The 18,727-nt window shown below is 44.9% G+C and overlaps 1 protein-coding gene across 1 annotated transcript; it reads left to right on the forward strand.

Annotated features, from left to right (window-relative positions):
- Positions 1 to 6,441: 6,441 nt before the first annotated feature.
- Positions 6,442 to 18,266, forward strand: Rtl9 (retrotransposon Gag like 9). The gene is made up of 3 exons (XM_036174856.1): positions 6,442 to 6,579; positions 12,559 to 16,645; positions 17,167 to 18,266. The coding sequence occupies exons 2-3, from the start codon at positions 12,635 to 12,637 to the stop codon at positions 17,275 to 17,277; spliced, it is 4,122 nt and encodes a 1,373-aa protein (XP_036030749.1). The 5' UTR covers positions 6,442 to 6,579; positions 12,559 to 12,634; the 3' UTR covers positions 17,278 to 18,266.
- The last annotated feature ends 461 nt before the right edge of the window (positions 18,267 to 18,727 follow it).

Consider the following 18,727-nt stretch of genomic DNA (forward strand, 5'->3'; position numbering starts at 1 on the left):
GCGTTGAGAATCAACCACATCGCTCTTCCTTTTTACCATGGAGGAGTTTCTAGATTCTCATTTATACCCTCCTGCTTACAACATCTTTCACAGTTTCAGCAAATTACTGCATAAAAGATGGAGAAACCAGCAGGGGCTGTGCCCACAATAGTAGCTGTGGATGCATTTAAGAAATTCAAATGCCAAGGGTACACTCTTGCCATTAAATCCAACATGAGGGGGAAAAAATCAGGTGTGAACAGTACTGATGAACAAAGTACCCCAAAGGACAGGTAGGGTTTCTGTTACGCTGAGGGGCGGGGGAGGCATGGGAAAGAACAGAGGCATTTTCATTTTCCAAGCTAAGAAGCAGTTCAGTGGCAGGGGAAGGGTGGGGGGGGGCTGTCTGTCAGACATTCTTCTAAAGCTTTGGACTTGCCCACACTGAATCAGATAATGATGACTGTCTCCACACTCTTTCCTCCTCTCCCCCTCCCCAGAAGTCAGCGTGAACATCAATGAGCCCCGGTACTTACAGGTGCAGAAGATTTTAGAAGAGGAAAATGGAGCCCACAGGCTCCTGAATGCCTGCCGAGTCAGTTGCATCAGATTGGGAAGTGATGATCGTAGGAAGAAGATGTTTGGGAAAAAGAAAAAAAAAACTCATCTTCCTTACACCCCCCCAATCTTGTCTTCTCAGCCTGCATCCAAACTTAGACCATCCCTTAGGATGCTTTCCATCCTGTCAGGCTGCTTGGTGCGGCCATGTCCCTTACTGTGAGGGTGCTGGCAGGCGCATTGCCTCTTGGAGCCTGTGGCTGGGCAAGGTAGTCAGGCCTCTGGGATTAGGTTGGCAGGCGTGACTGTCCTCCAGATGATCAGCTGAGAGAGAGAGAGAGAGAGAGAGAGAGAGAGAGAGAGAGAGAGAGAGAGAAGAGAGAGAGAGAGAGAGAGAGAGAGAGAGAGAAGAGAGAGGGAGAGGGAGAGAGAGAGAGAGAGAGAGAGAGAGAGAGAGAGAGAGAGGGAGAGAACGAGAACAAACCCCCAAACAGGTCCAGTATACAGTGCTCCAGGTCCTTAGCATATTCCTGGCATATTCCGAAAGTGGCATCCACAGCAGAGAAAGTGTCCCAAAATAGCTCAGGCTTCCAATGCCTCACTGAAACCTGAGAAAGAATTGCTTAATTCAAAGATCTGGGTCGCTGTGGGGGTGTGATCAAAGTAAGGATTTGTTGGTAGCAGGAACTCCAGTCTTGAGCTTAGGAGTGACACAAGGTCACCCGGGTTATGGCCTGCCTTCTTGTTTCCAACTTGTCAAGTTGAAGTTGATGTCACCCAACTCCCCAGTGCTGAGGCAGGGGGCTCCAAAGAGGTCTTGGACATGCTGCTTTCATGCCCCAGTCTCTGATGCGCTAACAATATGAAGTAGCTCCACTGATACTGTGCAAAGGTTTCTTTAACATATTTGCTTCATGACCGATGAAATTCCCTCTCCAGTAGATTTTTCATTTCTTTTGGCCTTTGGCATAAGTAAATGTCAGCTTCTTAAAAATCAACAGAGAAGAGCAAACAGTAGGGTCTCTGTGATTTTTCTTGGGATTTGAGAAATCTCCCCTCCCTGGCTTCTGACTGGATGGTGTCTGCACATTGCTGCTTATGGAACAGGGAAGGATGAGGTCCACCCAGACATGCTGTCTCATTTTTATATTTGCTGAGATCTTGGGAAACTCTCCTTTCATCAGGTATGTTGCAAACTTTAGAACTGTCTGCAGAGTGTGAGGGTCAGTGTGTTAAAAGGTCAGTGTGTGTCATTGTTGGACTGGCTATAGGTTTAATGAGGAAAAGCGCAGAATTGGATTTTGAGTTTCAGTTCTGCCGGGTGTGTGTGTGTGTGTGTGTGTGTGTGTGTGTGTGTGTGTGTGTGTGTGTGTATGTGTAAATTTGAGTAAATTATGTCTCTTCTCTGGTCCTCAGTTTCCTCTTCTGTTAAAAAGAAGACACTGACTTATATTCCAATTTTATCCCAATGGTATATAGCAAAGATTAATGTAAAGAGATGAAAGAATGCTACCAGGATAGACTTGGCCACTCTCAATAAATAATAATAGTCTTCAGCTCTTCAGGAGAGCCTGCCTGGTAGCTGCTACCTACATCAATATGTGTATTGTGACATCAGGACATACTAGAGTACTTGCCACGGTGGGCTTCGTGTCTAGTGCTTCAAATTGTTTCTACTTTTAAGTCACAAGGTTTGGGGAAGGTTGTTTACTTACTATTCTGGAGCTAGCTGGGTTTTCCAATCTGCTGAGTAGGTATACAAACTAGTCATAATCAATCTTTTGTAGTTCCAAATTTGGGGACTTTTGTAAAGCAATTTGGTGTATAAAATATATACTAAGCAACACCCACTAATGGAATCTGGGAGAGTACCTTGTGAAAACACACCAATATTTCAAAATGGGATAAATAGCTTAGTATCAATCCAGGTCCAATTTTGCTACCAAATGAGCTTGCTACAAAAATGTTAGCTTTCAGAAACTTTGAAATGTCAGAGAGGCACATAAGGAAATTGTAGGCCAGCGTAGAAATTAGTAGAAAGCTAGGCCTGGTGGAACAAGCCTGTGTGTACGAACTCTGGAGGGCAAGGCAGGAGGATCTCAAGTTCTAGGCTGGTTCTGGGCAATTTAGCCAGACTCTTACTTGAGGCTGAGGATTTCTATGTATGCAGGTGGGGTGAGGGAGGGAGGGAGAGAAGGAGAGAGAAAGAGACAGAGACACAGAGAGAGAGACTCAGAGAGACAGACACAGAGAGAGACAGAGACAGAGACAGAGAGAGATAGAGACAGAGAGACAGACACACAATACATACACACACACACACACACACACACACACACACACACACACACACAGAGAGAGAGAGAGAGAGAGAGAGAGAGAGAGAGAGAGAGAGAGAGAGAGAGGAACTGGATAGGTATTTAACACTTCTCATGTTCCAGCTAGTCAGCTAGTGTTCTAAGTACATGTTTAATCATTTAGTTGGCCCAATATGTCTTTGAGTTGGATGATATTATTATCACCCCCATTTTATAGATGAGAAAAGTGTGAGTTGGGTAACTTGCCCAGAGTCCCAAACATAAAGAACAGAGTGGAGATTCCAACCCAGTCAGGATTAAGAACCACTTTATCCACCTAATCCAAGGGACTCAAATGGGGTTTCAGAAGCCTAAAAGGGGGGCAGTGAGATGGCTCAGTGGGTAAAGATGTCTGCTGTGAAGGCTGACAACCCAAGTCCCATGTGCAGGACCCCTGTGCTGGAAGCACAGAATAAACTCTCCCAAGTTATGTAACTGAAAAAAACAATGCCTTTAGGGGCCAAGTAGGTCACTGTGAGAAAGTAAAGGTGGCTGGGAGGATTCAGTGAGCTCAGGCCTAGCCACAAGGAGCAGCCTTCTCAGTCCCAGCTGACCCTTGTCATGATGGAATGAGGAGCTAAATCCTTCTGTTTTCCCAGAGAAGCCTGAAATCCAGGGTTTTATGGGAAATCTCCTGACTTTTAAGTGTTGGCAACTAATTAAAAAATGTAAAAAAAAAAAAAAACAACAACTTTGTATGGGTCAAATAAAATCTGTCTGCAGTCTGGAGCTAGCCTGTGGCTGCCAGTCTGCAAGCTCTGCAATGAGGAAATAGATGTGAAAGTGCTTTGGAAACTGAAAAATGCATCTAGAAACAGATCTTTTTAGGGTTAAGTTTTTCCCCTCAACTGTGGTCTAATTTTTTTTTTCTATTTTTTTTTTTAAACTGCTGTTTCTGGCCTGGTGGAGATGAAAAGTTGGAATTAAAAAGAGACTTCAGTTAACTTGAATGCTTCATTCCTTTGGCAGGCTGGATAAATGAGCAGCCTAGGTGTGCTGGACCGGCTAAGCCTCAGAATTCCTGCCACACCCACAGGCCCCTTCTGAGGAGTTTCTATCCACAGACCCTAGCTGAGGGAAATAGCAGTTTCTTATGAATAGGTGGCTATGTTTGGTACCACGTGATTCTGCTCCTCCCCTTCCCCAGCCAAGAGCTGATTGAGCAGGGAATGGGCACCTGATCCATGAGCAGTCATTCTATAGGCTGGCAAGCCACCAATGATGGAACCAGGGATGACAACTTTGCCCACCAAGTACAGTGGTAACTAAAATCGGACCAATGAGACTCTCTCTCTCTGGGAGTTTGAATACCAGACCTCGAAAGAGTGAGCAGTTTGGCAACAGAGGCAGAAGCTGAGCCGAGAGAGAAGGCAGGCGGCAGAGTCTCTGAAGAAAAAGAAGGAAGGAGGTCACTGAGCTTCAGTTCATGTGCCAGACACTCTATACATGTTGTTTTCTTTAAAGCTCTTAAAGAGGTATGAGATAGGTCTGGGATGATTCTGAATAATTAAGAAGTGGCTAGAAGTACTGGGGTTCCAGCTCAGGCTTGTATGATCAGAGAACATGTCCTATCTGGGCATGGTGGCTCATACTTGTAATCTCATCATGCAGGATACTGAGGCAGGAGGATCATCATGAGTTTGAGGCCAGCCTGGGCTACATAACAAGACTTAGTGTTAAAAACAAAACAAAACAAAACAAAACGCACTCCCACCCCCATCAGAGAGATGGTTCTTAAGCTCAAGGGATTTGGGGATCATCTGTTAAACTGCATAATTCTTAGCCTCACCTCTTATTTCCTGTGTCTGATTCTTTAAAACGGAGACCCCTGCCAATTGAATGTGCATTTTTTTCTAGTCCTCCTGTGGGGAAACTGATGCAAGTCTCCACACCATACACTTATTTTGAGAAATGCAGTTTTAGAGGCTATAACAAGCAGTGTATACTGTGTTGTGGTCACCTTCAGAAACAAGGTCAGTGTCAATAGACATCTTCAAGCCACAATTTAAAAGCATTTAGAAAGGGGGTGGATTCTTCAAATAGGAGGATACCAGTCTCCCCCGCTTTGTTCATCTAGGGACCCATGCCATGGGTGGCTAGAAAGCTGAGGACAGGAATGGCATGGTTGCTCAGGCACTGTGTAAAGTAGCTGTTATTCAGGGTGTAGGGCTCACAATGAGCATATGGTCCGTAAGGATTTTACATGAGAAGCACAAACTGCTGGAACCTAGTGAGCTGGCCGCAAAGACCACGAGAGAAAATGACCAAATGCAGACAGACATTTTGTAAACCATGGGACTTCAAATGTAAACCTTTCCACTACGCTTCTCAGCTCTAGAAAAGTTAGATAAGAATCCCATCAGTGCCTTTATTTACAGCATATGTAAAAATGTGGAACCGGAGAGGACCCCAGCAAGAGAATCCCTTCTAAAACTAGCCCCCAGCTCTGGAAACTGGTATTTCGCCTGTTTTTTTCTTCTGCTTTTAGAAGTAATAGACAAGGTCCGGAACTAATTTTCAGTAGAAATGCTTGGTGGCATCAGGCACTTACTCCTCCAAGGGAGCTGTGTGGTCCAAGGGGTAGCACAGATCAAATGTCTTGGCCAAGTCCCGCCTCAGCAGGGCTTTCCTTCCCACTTGGAAACTTTTCTTTTCGTGACTTGTTCCTGTGTACACTTTATCTATGCTTATGTCCTTACTTAGGCTAAGGTCAAACTCTTCTCTTCTCTCCTGGCCAGAAAGACTTCCTGTCTTACAGGTATCGGATCTTACACATGTTGGTGTTTTAACTCTGAGTGACTCCCCCAAACAGGACAAGTTCCCATCCTCCAGGAATATTGCAGCAGTGTGTGTCCTGTCCCCAACCCTCCTGCAAGGAGAAAGCCTGAGGACTATGTAGTAAATGATTTGTAAAAAGGAGACAAATGTATTGCATTAAGGACTGTCTTTTATTCTGAGTTTATTTCCTTTTCTTGTGGTGTCTTAAAGAAAGTCTTTTCTCTTTAGGAAATGATAATTTGGGATTGTTTTGTTTCTTAATGCCTTTCCTTGGAAAAAGAAAAATCTAGTAACCCAATGTCAGTCTCCCACTTTTGGGGCTTTGCAATTGCCATAAATAGTCTGGGAGCCTGGTCTCATTTGTACAGTCCTGTGAGTACCTCTAGGTACCTCCTGATGCCACTCACATTGTAAGTGCTTATAAATTACCTGCTTCATAATCTGCAGCAGAATCTCTCCAAGGATTGACACGAAGCTTCCAGCTCTAGAGTTTACAGTACACTGTTATGTAGTTTCCTTATTTAAGAAAATTGGGACACTGCCCATTTGCAGTCCTCTTGTATCCCCCCGGTTCCATCTGATTCCACAGATCCTTCAGGACGGCACCTAATATAAGGCAGCTCCGTTTGCTCTTCTTCTAACGTTCTTTTCCCTATAGAGTTGGACATGCATATACATGTTGTTTGGGGGAATTTGCAGCACATCCAATGAAAGCGTAATTCCCAACTAACAGTCAAATCCTTTTCTTTGGAGCTACCCAGAACACACCTACCCTCTCTTCCATATGACAGCCCTTCAGAGACTCGAAGACAGTGTGTGACTCTCCCGTGAGCTAAGAGCACTGGCTGAGTCAGACGGACCCAAGTGACAAGCTCGGCTTCACTCCCTCTCAGCTGTAAGAGCCAAGGTAAGTTACTGCATTTTAATTTCTCTCTGCTTCAGTTCTTTAGCTGATTTATAAAATGGGGGCAACTCCTCCACTTTAATGGTATTTTGTGCAATTAATTAATATGGTGTATGTAAAATGCTTAGCACAGTTCCTGGCATAGCAAGAACTTAGTAAATGCTAGCCATTCCCCACTTCATTTACAAAGAATCGGGTGGGCATTTGAAGTGTCAAAGCTGATGGAGTGCAAAATTGTGTGTGTGTGTGTGTGTGTGTGTGTGTGTGTGTGTGTGTGTGTGTGTGTTTCTCTCCTGAATGATGGGGGAAGGTAGGGGTAGGGGACACTGAACTAGAGCTTGATCTTTAAGCTTCTCTGTTTTCAGGTAACTGGGTGTGTGTTCCCTAGGGCTGGGGGAGAGATTGTTGGGAATCTAGAGGCAGGCTTATTTTTCAACATCTAGAAAGCTATTTGTTGACATATTGAACAGTCTCGTGTTTATTCTTATTTCCCCCAAGCAGTTAGCCTTGCAATCCTCCAAACTCAATTACCTCTTGCAAGGCGGCAGGAGCTTGACACCTCCTAGCTATATTGATCAGCACAGACTGGGTGGCTATGTGAGGGATCTGAGAGATGCTAAGCAGCAATCTGTGGATTTTTCCTGCTTTAGGAGGCCTTCCTTTTCTGTGTTCCTAGAGATTCTTTACTTTAATAAAACAGAACTCTATGCCCAAATGGGCTGAGCATGCAAGAGCCCTCTCTCAGCAGCCTTCTTAGAAGCAAGCTGATGAAAATTGTTACAGTAGATCAGAACATGAAACCCTGGAGTGGCCAGCATGGTTTTCCAGCTGTAGCTTTTTGCACACACTGGGTTTTTGCAAGCAATTGCATGATATAAACTCTGAATGCCATTGCAAATAGAAAAGTTTGGAAGGAGACACACCCAACTATGAGCAGACCGAGCAGTGGGACTTGTGGGGAAGCAGGGTGGAGTAGTCTCAGGACTTTATCTGGACTGAGATTTCAAGTTTTTAATCCTAGGAATAAATTCCTAGATTACTTCCATATTAAACATGAATAAAAGTTAGGAGGAATCATTTTAAATACAAGAAAAACTGAATAATAACTAGCCACTCAAGACATGATTTTAGAGGTCACTTCAGAAAGGCCCAAGCGGTACAACTTAAGTTTTTTGGTGGGGATAAAGGTTGCTTGTGAGGGAGTTTGGGGCATCCCTAGAGAGTGTATGCAGAGGACTGGAAAGGGCTAGATGTAGAACCATAGGGGATCAGACATGTTTAAAAAGGGAAACTAACTTTTAATTTTTCTTTGCAAATAAATATAATGGGACGACTTTAGGCAAATGAGAAAATGCAGATAAAGAAAATGAAAATAAAAATATTATGTAATTTTACCATGCAAGTATAGTTACTGTTAATATTTTGATATGCTGTTCTAGACTTCAAATTTCTGGGGAAATGTAATTATAGTATAATTTCACCAAGTTTTATTAAAATATGCACATTTAAAACAATTGTGGCTTTCTTCTTTTGAGACAAGCCCCACTTTTACAGGTGGCCTCCAATTTTCAACCCTCCTGACTCAGACTTCTGAGTTCTGGGATTACACATGTGTACAACCCCACACAGAGTAGAAACACACATTTATTTTATTTAAAAGGATCTTGTAATTAAGCACACATTAGATTTTCATTCTTAATAGATACATTAGGGGCTGCCAAATTGTACCATGACTCATTTACTCACTAAGCAATTGTGTTCTAACATCAGGTATTCAGGTTATTTCCAACTTTTTGTTCTCACAGTTAACTGAGCTCTGTAGCTGGGTGACATTGGGAAAGTTAGGTGTCTCTGTGCTTTTGGGTTCTCATCTGGATGATAAAGGTGATAATAGCACCTACCTCATAGGGATGCTTTATCAGATGAGATCGCATAAGTAAGTAAAGCATTTAGTACCGGACACGGACACAGCTTTGATCATTAGCTATAATAATAATACTAACAGTGGTTGTTATGAAGCCATTATTAAAATAATGGGTTTTCCTTTAAATTTTATTATTATTATTATCATTATTGGTGGTGGTGGTGGTGGTGGTGGTGGTGGTGTGTGTGTGTGTGTGTGTGTGTGTGTGTGTGTTGTAGGTACAGGCATGTATGTTTCCACGGAGCACATATGGAAGTCTGAAGATAACTTTTGAAGTTGATTCTCTCCTTCCACCTCAGGTTCTGGGCCTTAGAATCAGGCCATCAGCCTTGTATCATAAGTGCTTTTTCTTAACCTGCTGAGCTTTCTTTCCGACCTTAGTGGGTTTTCTAGGACTGTTTTTTCATTCAGGGGAGACTGATTGGAAAGTTTCATTTTGAGTAGTGAACTCGAGTCAAGCAGAGCTGTGGGCTTTTTTTTTTTTTTTTTTTTTTTTTTTGGTCATGCCACCTACTGTGTTAGTTACTTTTCTTGTTACTGATGAAATTCCTGATAGAAGCAACTTAAGAGGACTCACCATTTTAGGGGTCTGAATGTCAGTATGTGGAAGGCATGGTGCTGGACATCACTGGCCCACAACATGCAGGGGTGGCAGCACTTCACATCTGAATGCATCAGGAAGCCGAGAGCAAGGCTGGAAAGAGGGCAGAGCTCACCCCCAAAGCCCACCACCAGTGTCCTAGATGTTCTAGAATCTTCCAGAATAGTTCCATCAGCCAGTGACCAGGTGTTCAAATGCACAGACGTGTCAGGGAACACTTCACATTGAAAACCATAACTCCTGTTGGAGCTCAACTTTCCTATCAGCAAACTGGGAACTACGAGGATCTAGCTCAGCGGGTAGTTGTACAGAGCAAATGTGATAACACTCACGAAGCCCTTAGCACAATTGTTGACATATGAGAAGGGTATTCAAGGACAGGTATTACTATGACTGCCACCGCTACTACTACAATTTAACCACTTGTGGTAAGAAAATGTCCTTCTTTGGTGGGTGGGCATCCAGCAGTGAGTGTTTCTAATTATGGATTGTAAACAGAAAATGATTTCAGAAGTAAATTGACCAAGGGTTCAAACTCAGCTTTTCAACTTAGGACTAGTTCTGCGATGTTGGTTGTAGAAGTTTTTTCAAGCCCGTTTCTCTATTTGTACCTACCTTCCACATGTTGCTGGGAAGCCTAGATAATGTCAAATGTATCTAGTACGTAGCCCAAAGACTCATATGGTCTGCTGCTTATTATGAGTTTGCTGTTGGTTGATAATTTTAAATGACTCTGACTCATAAACCCGAGTTCCCTGAACTTCACCTTAAGGTTTTGACTTTTCTCGAGTGTAATTGTCAGTTCTGTCCCCGGACTCAATGGATGCTGAAGTAGCACTAATCTAAAAGTCTGGAGTGGACCTGGGGGTGTGTCCCAACAGTGAGTGCTTGGGTAGCATGTAAATGGCCCAGGGTTGTATCCTCAGTGTTGAAAAAATACCTCTTCTCTGACCTTGTGCCCTCCTTCTAGAAAGCAGGCTTCATACTTGTTTATATGAGATGGGTCCTCACTGGGTATACTCAAGTCTGACATTCTTGCCAGCTGTTTGAATGCTATGGAGCTTCCTGTTGAGTCCTAGATTTGCACAATGGACAGTGGCTACCGGATTTCTCTTTGTCTCTGTCCTTAGGGCATATTGGCTTTTAAAAATTCTCATGACTGTGGGTTACTGTTAAAGTCTTCACTTCCCAGCCCCCACCACCCAGTCTCTTCCCACCTCCTTTTCCTACCCTTGAACCTCCTTGAGTTTCACTGATGCTACTTCTCTCGATCCTTGGCCCTAGTCCTTACCTCTAACACTGAGCCAGTACTTCTTGGGCTGGCCAGTTGCATTGTCTAGGACCCAGAGTAGCTGTGCCGGCCCAGTTGCAGAGAGCATGCACATTTCATTTCCTGAGCAAGGACACTTACTGGTTCATTTCTTGAATTGTGTCACTCTCTTCTCTTTGGGGGTAGCCAGATATGGCCATAGTGATGTGAGGTAGAGGCTGTTGGGATTCCTGGAGGCAAGGGGCAAACGGGTAGGGTTGCAGAGGCCGAGAGCTAAAGCAGAGCTTCTGGAGGGCTGACAAGCAAAAGGCGGCCAGAGGCAAATGTCAGAGCCTATATAGAGGCAGGAATCTGGGACCAGAGAGCCAGAGCATGCACTAGCAAGTCAAGAGCAGTGGGGCGGGTGGGCGGGCCAGCAGGCTGGCTGGCGGGCAAGAGGGGGGTGTGGCAGGGGATAGCTAAGGGAGATTGCCGAGAACAGCTGCGGGTATTGGGCCTTGCTGTAATGAACTGGCACGGGGTATAAGTCAATTGGTCAGACCAAAAGAGCAACAGTGCAAAGGACACTATCACTCTTCTTTGTCACTGGTAAGGTAAGATCTTTCTGAGTTGTGCCGAAGTGGAAAATTGTGGTATGTATGGGGATTTGGTGATGGAAGGCGGAGTTGGAGGATCTTTTGGTTCCTCTTTCCCCAGCATGAATTAAGACTAAGGTAAATGGTGTCAGCAGGACTCTACTATTTCTTTGATGCCTTACCTTGAGGCTCTCTAGTCAATGAAGTTGAGGATGGGAAGAAGTGAATCACTGCAGCCTCTTAGTGAGGAGTAGGGGGCTATAGAACTGGATGGGTCTGAGACTCTCTCAAAGCACACGCAAATGATCCAGTGTCCCTGTGTCTTCATTTGCCCAGCTGTAAGAAGGAGGCCTGCCCCAAATCTCAGAGGGTTACTGTGGGGATCAAATGATGTGAAGCAGGGAAAGTGCCAGTGCATGCTCAAGTCCTTCTTGTTGTTGGTATTTCTTTGGTCACTGTTCCAATTGTGACGGAGCCACAAAGCCATGAGAGTGATGATTTCTTTGACATTGCCCCAAACTATCCAGTCTTCTTTTTAGGGCATGATCAGGCTATGGGGATATGTTAATCTTATGTGATTGTCTGCATAGATCTACAGCTTGTGTGTCAAAGCACCCCTTTTTGGCTGTTTATGGAAGCAGGTCAGAGAGGTGAAGCTATGGGAGTAACCAGCCCCCTCTCAGGCCAACAGGGAAACCTGAATTTTCTGCACATCGACTGTAGGACTAAACTTCCTTGATTTCTAGTCTAGGATGTCAGACAAACAACAACTACATGCATCCTCAGTGATACCAAAGACCATGCAACCTCAAAAAAAACGGCGAAGAGGCAAAAAGATACAGTGTTACCACCACAGCTGCCCTATTTTAGCTACAACTTTTGCTCATCTTAGAAAGCTGGTACAATGAGAGCAATAACACTGTTTAAGACCCAAGGCTCGTAAAGTCTTGCATATCACAGGCAGTTTAAAGGTTTGTACAGGTAAAGGTCAGTGCCACTCATGCACCTACTAAGTGACCAATACTGTAGTGGTGGCTGTTATTAATAGTGATAATGATGATAAAATTAAGCAAAGTTTTACTTTGTGGAATGCTATTCTTAGTCATTGATCAGATTAATGTGCTACTTTTCCTGAGAAAGACATTCAAGGGTATCACAGTAAAATCTGGGTTAAACCATTGCTGAGTTTCAATGAGCATTAGGAACTAATAATTATCATGGAGTAAATGGCTCTCTGTTCCTTGCCTACCAGTACCTGGGTTGACTTTTGACTTCTGTAGTGGAAAAGCATAGGCAAAGAACCGGAACTTCTTGTAGTTGGCCAGAAGGTGGTGCTGCTGACTCATTTGAGACAGGGCTTCTGTGGCTCTGGAGCCTGCTGTTGACATTTACAAACACAGAGGCTGTGCTGTGTAACTGGGTGGGTTGGTTTAAAAAGTACAGAGTTTGAAGGGAAAAGTTGCTTCAGCTTTGGGGACATTTGCTATATGGTTTCTTCAAACTGGTAAAATAACTTTCAAACATGACAACTCATAAAAGTGGGTCTCTATGAATTATTGGAATATATTCCTGAAATTGGCTTTTGACCTTTAAACTTCGTTCTCATCTACAGATTTCCCTGATTTGTGGACTTCACCAGGGCCCCGATGCCAACACGTTAGAGTTTCTGTCCACCCTGTCCTGTAGCCATGGCAGATATGTCAATACCGTTACATTCATTACGATTCAACAATATGATGAGGGAGGAAAGTGGCGACCCCCAAAATGGGGGAGCAACTTTCTCTAGACCAATAGCAGAGACCAGAGCAGAGGTGCAGCTCCTGCATTCTCAATTGCAGTTGCCTATTGCCTCAGCTTCAGCCTCAGATCCTGGAGGGACATCTACACAGCTGATGACATCCCCAGCCTTTGACAGTCTGTCCACCACACCTGTCATGGGAGCACCACACTCTGGAACACTGTCCCCACAGCTGATGTCAGCCTCAGACTCTGGGACACTGTCTCCACTGCTAATGACAGCCTCAGATTCGGGAACACTGTCCCCACTTCTAATGCCAGTCTCAGACTCTGGGGCACTGTCCCCACTGTTAATGCCAGCCTCAGATTCTGGGACACTGTCCCCACTGTTGTCTACTTCAGACTATGGGTTAATGTCTCCAGGGATGCTGTCAATTCCTGACTTTGGGACAATGTCTGCGGCACTAATGGCAGCACCAGATTCTGCAGAGATCTCACCACTGACGATGCCAGTTCCATCGTCTGGAATGATATCTGCACCTGTAATGAGTACTTCGTCCTCTGAGGCATCATTAATGCTAGGATCAGATCCTGGTGAGATATCCCCACTCCTGATTCCAGATATGAACCCTGGAGTAGCATCCACACCACCAATGACAGCTCCAGGCTCCGAAGCAATGTCCCCATTGCAAATTACAGATGAGGACACCGAAGCAATGTCCAAAGTGCTAATGACTGCTCTAGCTTCTGGAGATATATCATCACTGCTAATGTCAGGCACAGACTCTGAAGTGATATCCTCTCTGATAATGTCAGCCCTAGCTTCTGGAGAGACATCAACTCAGCCAACAGACCCTCAAGACTCTGAAGGAATTCCCACTGTGCTCATGTCAGGCTCAGACTCTGGAGTCATGTCTTCACTGCCTATGCCAGTTTCTGGCCCTGGAGCGATTTCCACACCACTGCTGTCAATCCCAGATACTGGTGAAATAGCCACATTACCAAAGCCGGCCCCAGATGCCGAGGCAATGTCCCCACTGCTAATGACTGCCCTCACCTCCACAGTGATGCCCACTCAACTGATGTCAGCATCTGCTTCTGGAGTGATGTCCCCAGATATAACACAAAATATCAACTCCGAGATCATGTCTGCTCCACCAATAGGAGTCCCAGCCACTGAATTGATGTCCACATTTCCCGTGAGAGCTTCTGATACAGGGGCAATGCCCATACAGCTAATGAGAGTCCCTGCCTCAGGAAATATGTCCACATCACAAAAGACAGTTCCAGGCTCTGGATTAATGTCCACTCCACTGATGGCTGCCACAAGCCCTGGAGCAATGTTCACAGAACAAATGTCAACCACAGCCTCTGGTATGATGTCTACACATTTTACAATGGCCAAAACACCTGGAGCAATGCCCACAGGCTTTATGAAGGCCACAGCAAATGGAGCAGTTTCTGCACAGCGAATAAGAGGTTCAGCTTCTGGTGTGATGTCTACCCAGCCAGTTATAGCTACAGCCTCTGAAATAATGTCTGTGTCACAATCAACAGTTCCAACCTGTGGGTCAGTGTCCACACAGAAAATTCGAGCTCCTGTCGCTGGACCAATGTCCACATCACAAATAAGAACCACAGCCTCAGGACTGACATCTATACCACAAATGAGAGCCACAGCCTCTGGAGCAATGTCTACCCCACTAATGACAGCCAAAACTTCTGGATCAACGTCCACGCTGTTAATGAGAGATGCAGCTTCAGGAGTGATATCCACGCCACAGATGAGAGCTCCAGGCTCTGGAGCATTGTCTAAGCCACTAATGACATCCAAAGCTTCTGGAATGTTCATGCAGCAAATGACAACTGCAGCTTCTGGAGCAATGCCCACATCGCTAATGAAAGACACAGCTTCTGGAGTTCTGTCCATGCCACAGATGACAGATCCAGCCTCAGGAGGCATGTCCACACCACCAACAAGAGCCACAGCTTCTGGAGCAATGTCCATATCACAGATAACAACCACCACCTCTAGAGGCATGGACATGCCTCTAGCAAGAGTCTCAGGTCTTGGAGCAACATCCATATCACTAGGGAGAGCCACAGCCTCTGAGAAGATGCCTAGTCAGCCGATAAATATTCAAGACTCTGGAGAGGTGCCCACACCACTCATGAGACCCATTGCTTTGGGAGGGATGCAGATGAGATCTCAGGACTCTGGAACAATGTCTACACCCCTCATGAGAGCCTCAGACTCATCAGAGATGTCTACACTGCTCTCAAAAGCCTCGTCCTGTGGAGAGAGCCCTCTGCTACTAATGAGACCTCCAGCTTCTGGAGAGTTAGCTCCATCTCCAAGAGCCCCACTTTATGGGACAATATCTGCTCCACACATGACAGCTACAGCCTCAAGTATGATGTCCATGACACCTATGAAGGTTTCAGTCCCTGTATCAGAGTCCACACCACCCCCAAGATCCACAGATTCTGGAGTGATGTCTGTGCCACTGATGAGAACCCCAGCTTCTAGAGCAAAGTCCATACCTCAAATGATGGCCACGGCTTGTGGAGACATGTACCCACTCCCAGTTCGAGCTCCAGCCACTGCAGGGATATCTCCACTACCAGTCAGAGCACCAGCCCCTTCGACCATATCTACAACACTTAGGAGACCCTCTGTTGGAGCTGTGGCCACAGAGTTAGAGAGACCTCCAGGCCCTGGAATTATGTCCACTACACAATTGGCAGCTATGACATCTGGAGAGATGTCCAAGCCACTAATGAGGGCTTCAGCCTCTGGAACCATGTCCATGCCTTTGATGTCACCCATGACTTCTGGAGAGATGTCTGTGCCACTAATGAAAACCATGCCTTCTGGGAAAATGTCAACTCTACAAACCAAAGCTGTGAGCTCTAGAGCTACATCTTTGCCACAGCCAACAAGTACAGCTCCTGGGGGAATGGTTAACCCCCCACTGAGAACCCCAGCCTCTGGAGCAGTATCTACACCTCTTATGAGAGCCTCAGCTTCAGGAATGATGTCCATGCCACCACTGAGGGCCACAGCCTCAGGAGGGATAACAATGCCACAAATGACAGCTGTGACCTCTGGAGAGATGTCCACACCACTCATGAGGACCCCAGCACCTGGAACAATGTCCACACCACAAACAGCCTTTGGAATGACACCCACTCTGAATATCAAAGCCACAGACTCAGGAGAGGCATCGACCTCTCACTTCAGAGTCACAGCCCCTGGATCAAAGAGTACACCACACATGACTGGCACAAATCCTGAAATGAAGAAGCCACCACCAAAAGAAGTGCCATCCTTTGGTATGCTGACCCCAGCACTCTGTTACCTCTTAGAAGAACAAGAAGCAGCCCGGGGCTCATCCTCTGTGGAGGAAGATGCCGAGGAGATTGATGAGGAGAAGCAAATGAAGGGCTTCCTGAATGATTCTGAGAAAATGGCATTTCTGGTGTCTCTTCATCTGGGGGCAGCAGAGAGGTGGTCCATCTTGCAGATGGAGGTGGGAAACCCCCTCTCCAGTGAAGATAAATCTTTCTTGAGAAGATCACAGGGCTTATATGACTCGCTGTCTGAGATAGACATCCTAAGTGCTGTCCTTTGCCATCCCAAGCAGGGCCAGAAGTCAGTCAGGCAGTATGCCACTGACTTCCTACTGCTGGCCCGACATTTGTCTTGGTCTGATGCCATTCTACGGACAAGGTTTCTGGAAGGACTCTCGGAAGCTGTTACCACCAAAATGGGTCGTATCTTCCTGAAGGTGGCCGGCAGCCTAAAGGAGCTGATAGATAGGTCTCTGTACACTGAGTGCCAGCTGGCTGAAGAGAAGGATTCCTCAGGCAACTCAAGCCAAGTTGTGCCAACAGCTTGTAAGCGGAACAATGAAGAGGCCATGGAGAACGAACTGGGCTCTCAGCAGCAGACTGAGGAGGTAATCAGGGGGACATATTCTCATGGTTTCTGATTGGGAAAATGAGGAAGTAGTGATGACGGATTAACACCTATAGTCTTTCATGTTGAATTAAGGGGGAGCCAAGAGGGAGGCATTGAGTATCTAGACCGTAAAAGCCCAATGTAGAATTTTATCAGTGAGTATGGATATAAAGTTATTTTTGTTATATTAGCCATCTTCAGAAACAATGCCTGACTCAGGTTACTGAAGGCTTCAGATTATAAGGAAACTCATTAGGCCCAATCCCAACTCTCTGTTTATTGCAAGTCGAGTTCTAAGGGAGAGACTTCTTTTATGGACTGAGTTCTACTTAGAGCCACATGTGTTGTGGACTCAAGTCACCAGAGGATTTCATTAGCTTAGCACTTCGCTACACCTTTTACACATCTGATAAATTAGCTAGTTCTTTGAGTTGCTGGTTTACTGAACTTACTTAGATAGAATGCCTTTGGTCATAGGAAGTGTGGTACTTATTTTTGCTTTTTCTCCCTTTCTCACAGCACCAACATGTTCCCAAACGCTGTTACTACTTGAAAGAACATGGAGACCCCCAAGAGAGTCTTCATGACCACCTTCGACAGAGCGCACAGAAGGCCTCCATCAACAAGTAGTACTCAAATCTTACATGATTTCTGACTTGGCTGCTAACTTGAGGACTGGTCCCTGGACCCATTCCATTGAACTATATCATAAACCTTGTTGCCTTCACCTTCCAGCCTTCCCCTCCAGGCGCATCCCCCACTTTATCTCCTTTTTGGTTGCCTTGACCTTCTCTTTCACCTACATGCCTGTGACCTGCCCTGACAATCAGTGTGGACTATAAGAGTGTATGATGTATGAGGTTCTGAACTCCCATCAGCATCAGCATCATCAAGGCCAGTTCTAATTCTTGGTCCAGGGAGAAGTCTAGGCAGGAGAAATCATGTCCTACCTCAAAACACCTTAGAGTGTCTTGCCATGTGTCATCAGGCAAACTTGAGGAAACCCTTGTCCCATTCCATCTGGCAGGGGAGCCTATAAAGAGAGAGATACCCACTCCTATATCACCCTTTCAAACCAGTAGAGTCACCCTTATATGCCCCAACTCATAGTATCTAGATGGGTCTCAAGGGCCCTTGCCCTGTTTATAGTCTTGATCCTGAACCATTTGTTTTGACCCATAATATTAATAGTAGTGATAGTAATGGCTAACAATTGTTGGTAATGTGCCACGTGACAGGTACTGGGCTAAACCCTTGACAAGTACCATCTCACCACAGTGTTATAGTACCTAACTTGTTCTTGTGTTGTTAGCTTCTGATCTCTTGCTTATGGCCCTTGTCCTTCAGTGTGGAATCTCTAGCTATGACCTCTGGGTGATCCCCTCAGTTGTTAATTGCCCTTGCTCCCTTTGGCTGTTGTGCTTCATGGCCAGCACTCTTCTTAAGGGTCTTGGTGTCTAAATAGGTGTAGGTACTTAGAACATAATATGAACAGTGTTTGCCTTCAGATGGTGGGTTATAGGTGTTTTGTTTTGTTTTTTAAATTTTCTTCTTTTTACTGTTCTCTGTAATTTCCAGATTCACTACAGTAAGCATGAATTACATTTGTAATCATAAAAATAAAGGCCATTTGTGAAAAATGAATTAATTATGGACATTAGAATTTGATTTATTGGGTTATTTAAATTTTTTAACCTTTATTTATTTTGTGTGTTTGTGTATGGAAGGGGGAAAGGGATGCACCATGAGTGTGCAGGGGCAAGAAGATACTTTTTGGGAGTCGAGTCTCTTCTTCCGCCATGAGATTCGGTATCAGACTCAGGCTTGGGGACACATTAGAAAGCTATCTTTCCAACTTTTGAGTTCTTTCAACATAAAGTATTGGCCATTATTTGGGAGCCAGTTAAGATCTTTTTTCATATTAGAATTTCACCCAAATTAAGGTAGGGGAGAAACAACAAGCAATAACACATTGAAATAAGGCAGATAAGATGACTTGAAGACAAGAAACAGGAAAATGAGAAATTTATTTGTTCAATAATAATCACAGTGGTTTAATATTCAAAGACATTTTAAAAAC

The sequence above is a fragment of the Onychomys torridus genome, chromosome X (assembly GCF_903995425.1).
Source record: "Onychomys torridus chromosome X, mOncTor1.1, whole genome shotgun sequence".
Classification (NCBI taxonomy): domain Eukaryota; kingdom Metazoa; phylum Chordata; class Mammalia; order Rodentia; family Cricetidae; genus Onychomys; species Onychomys torridus.

Coding starts and splice junctions, on each gene's coding strand:
- Rtl9 (XM_036174856.1), top strand. CDS start 12,635: ATGGCAGATATGTCAATACCGTTACATTCATTACGATTCAACAATATG. Junction 16,646..17,166: donor CTCAGCAGCAGACTGAGGAG/GTAATCAGGGGG, acceptor CCTTTCTCACAG/CACCAACATGTTCCCAAACG.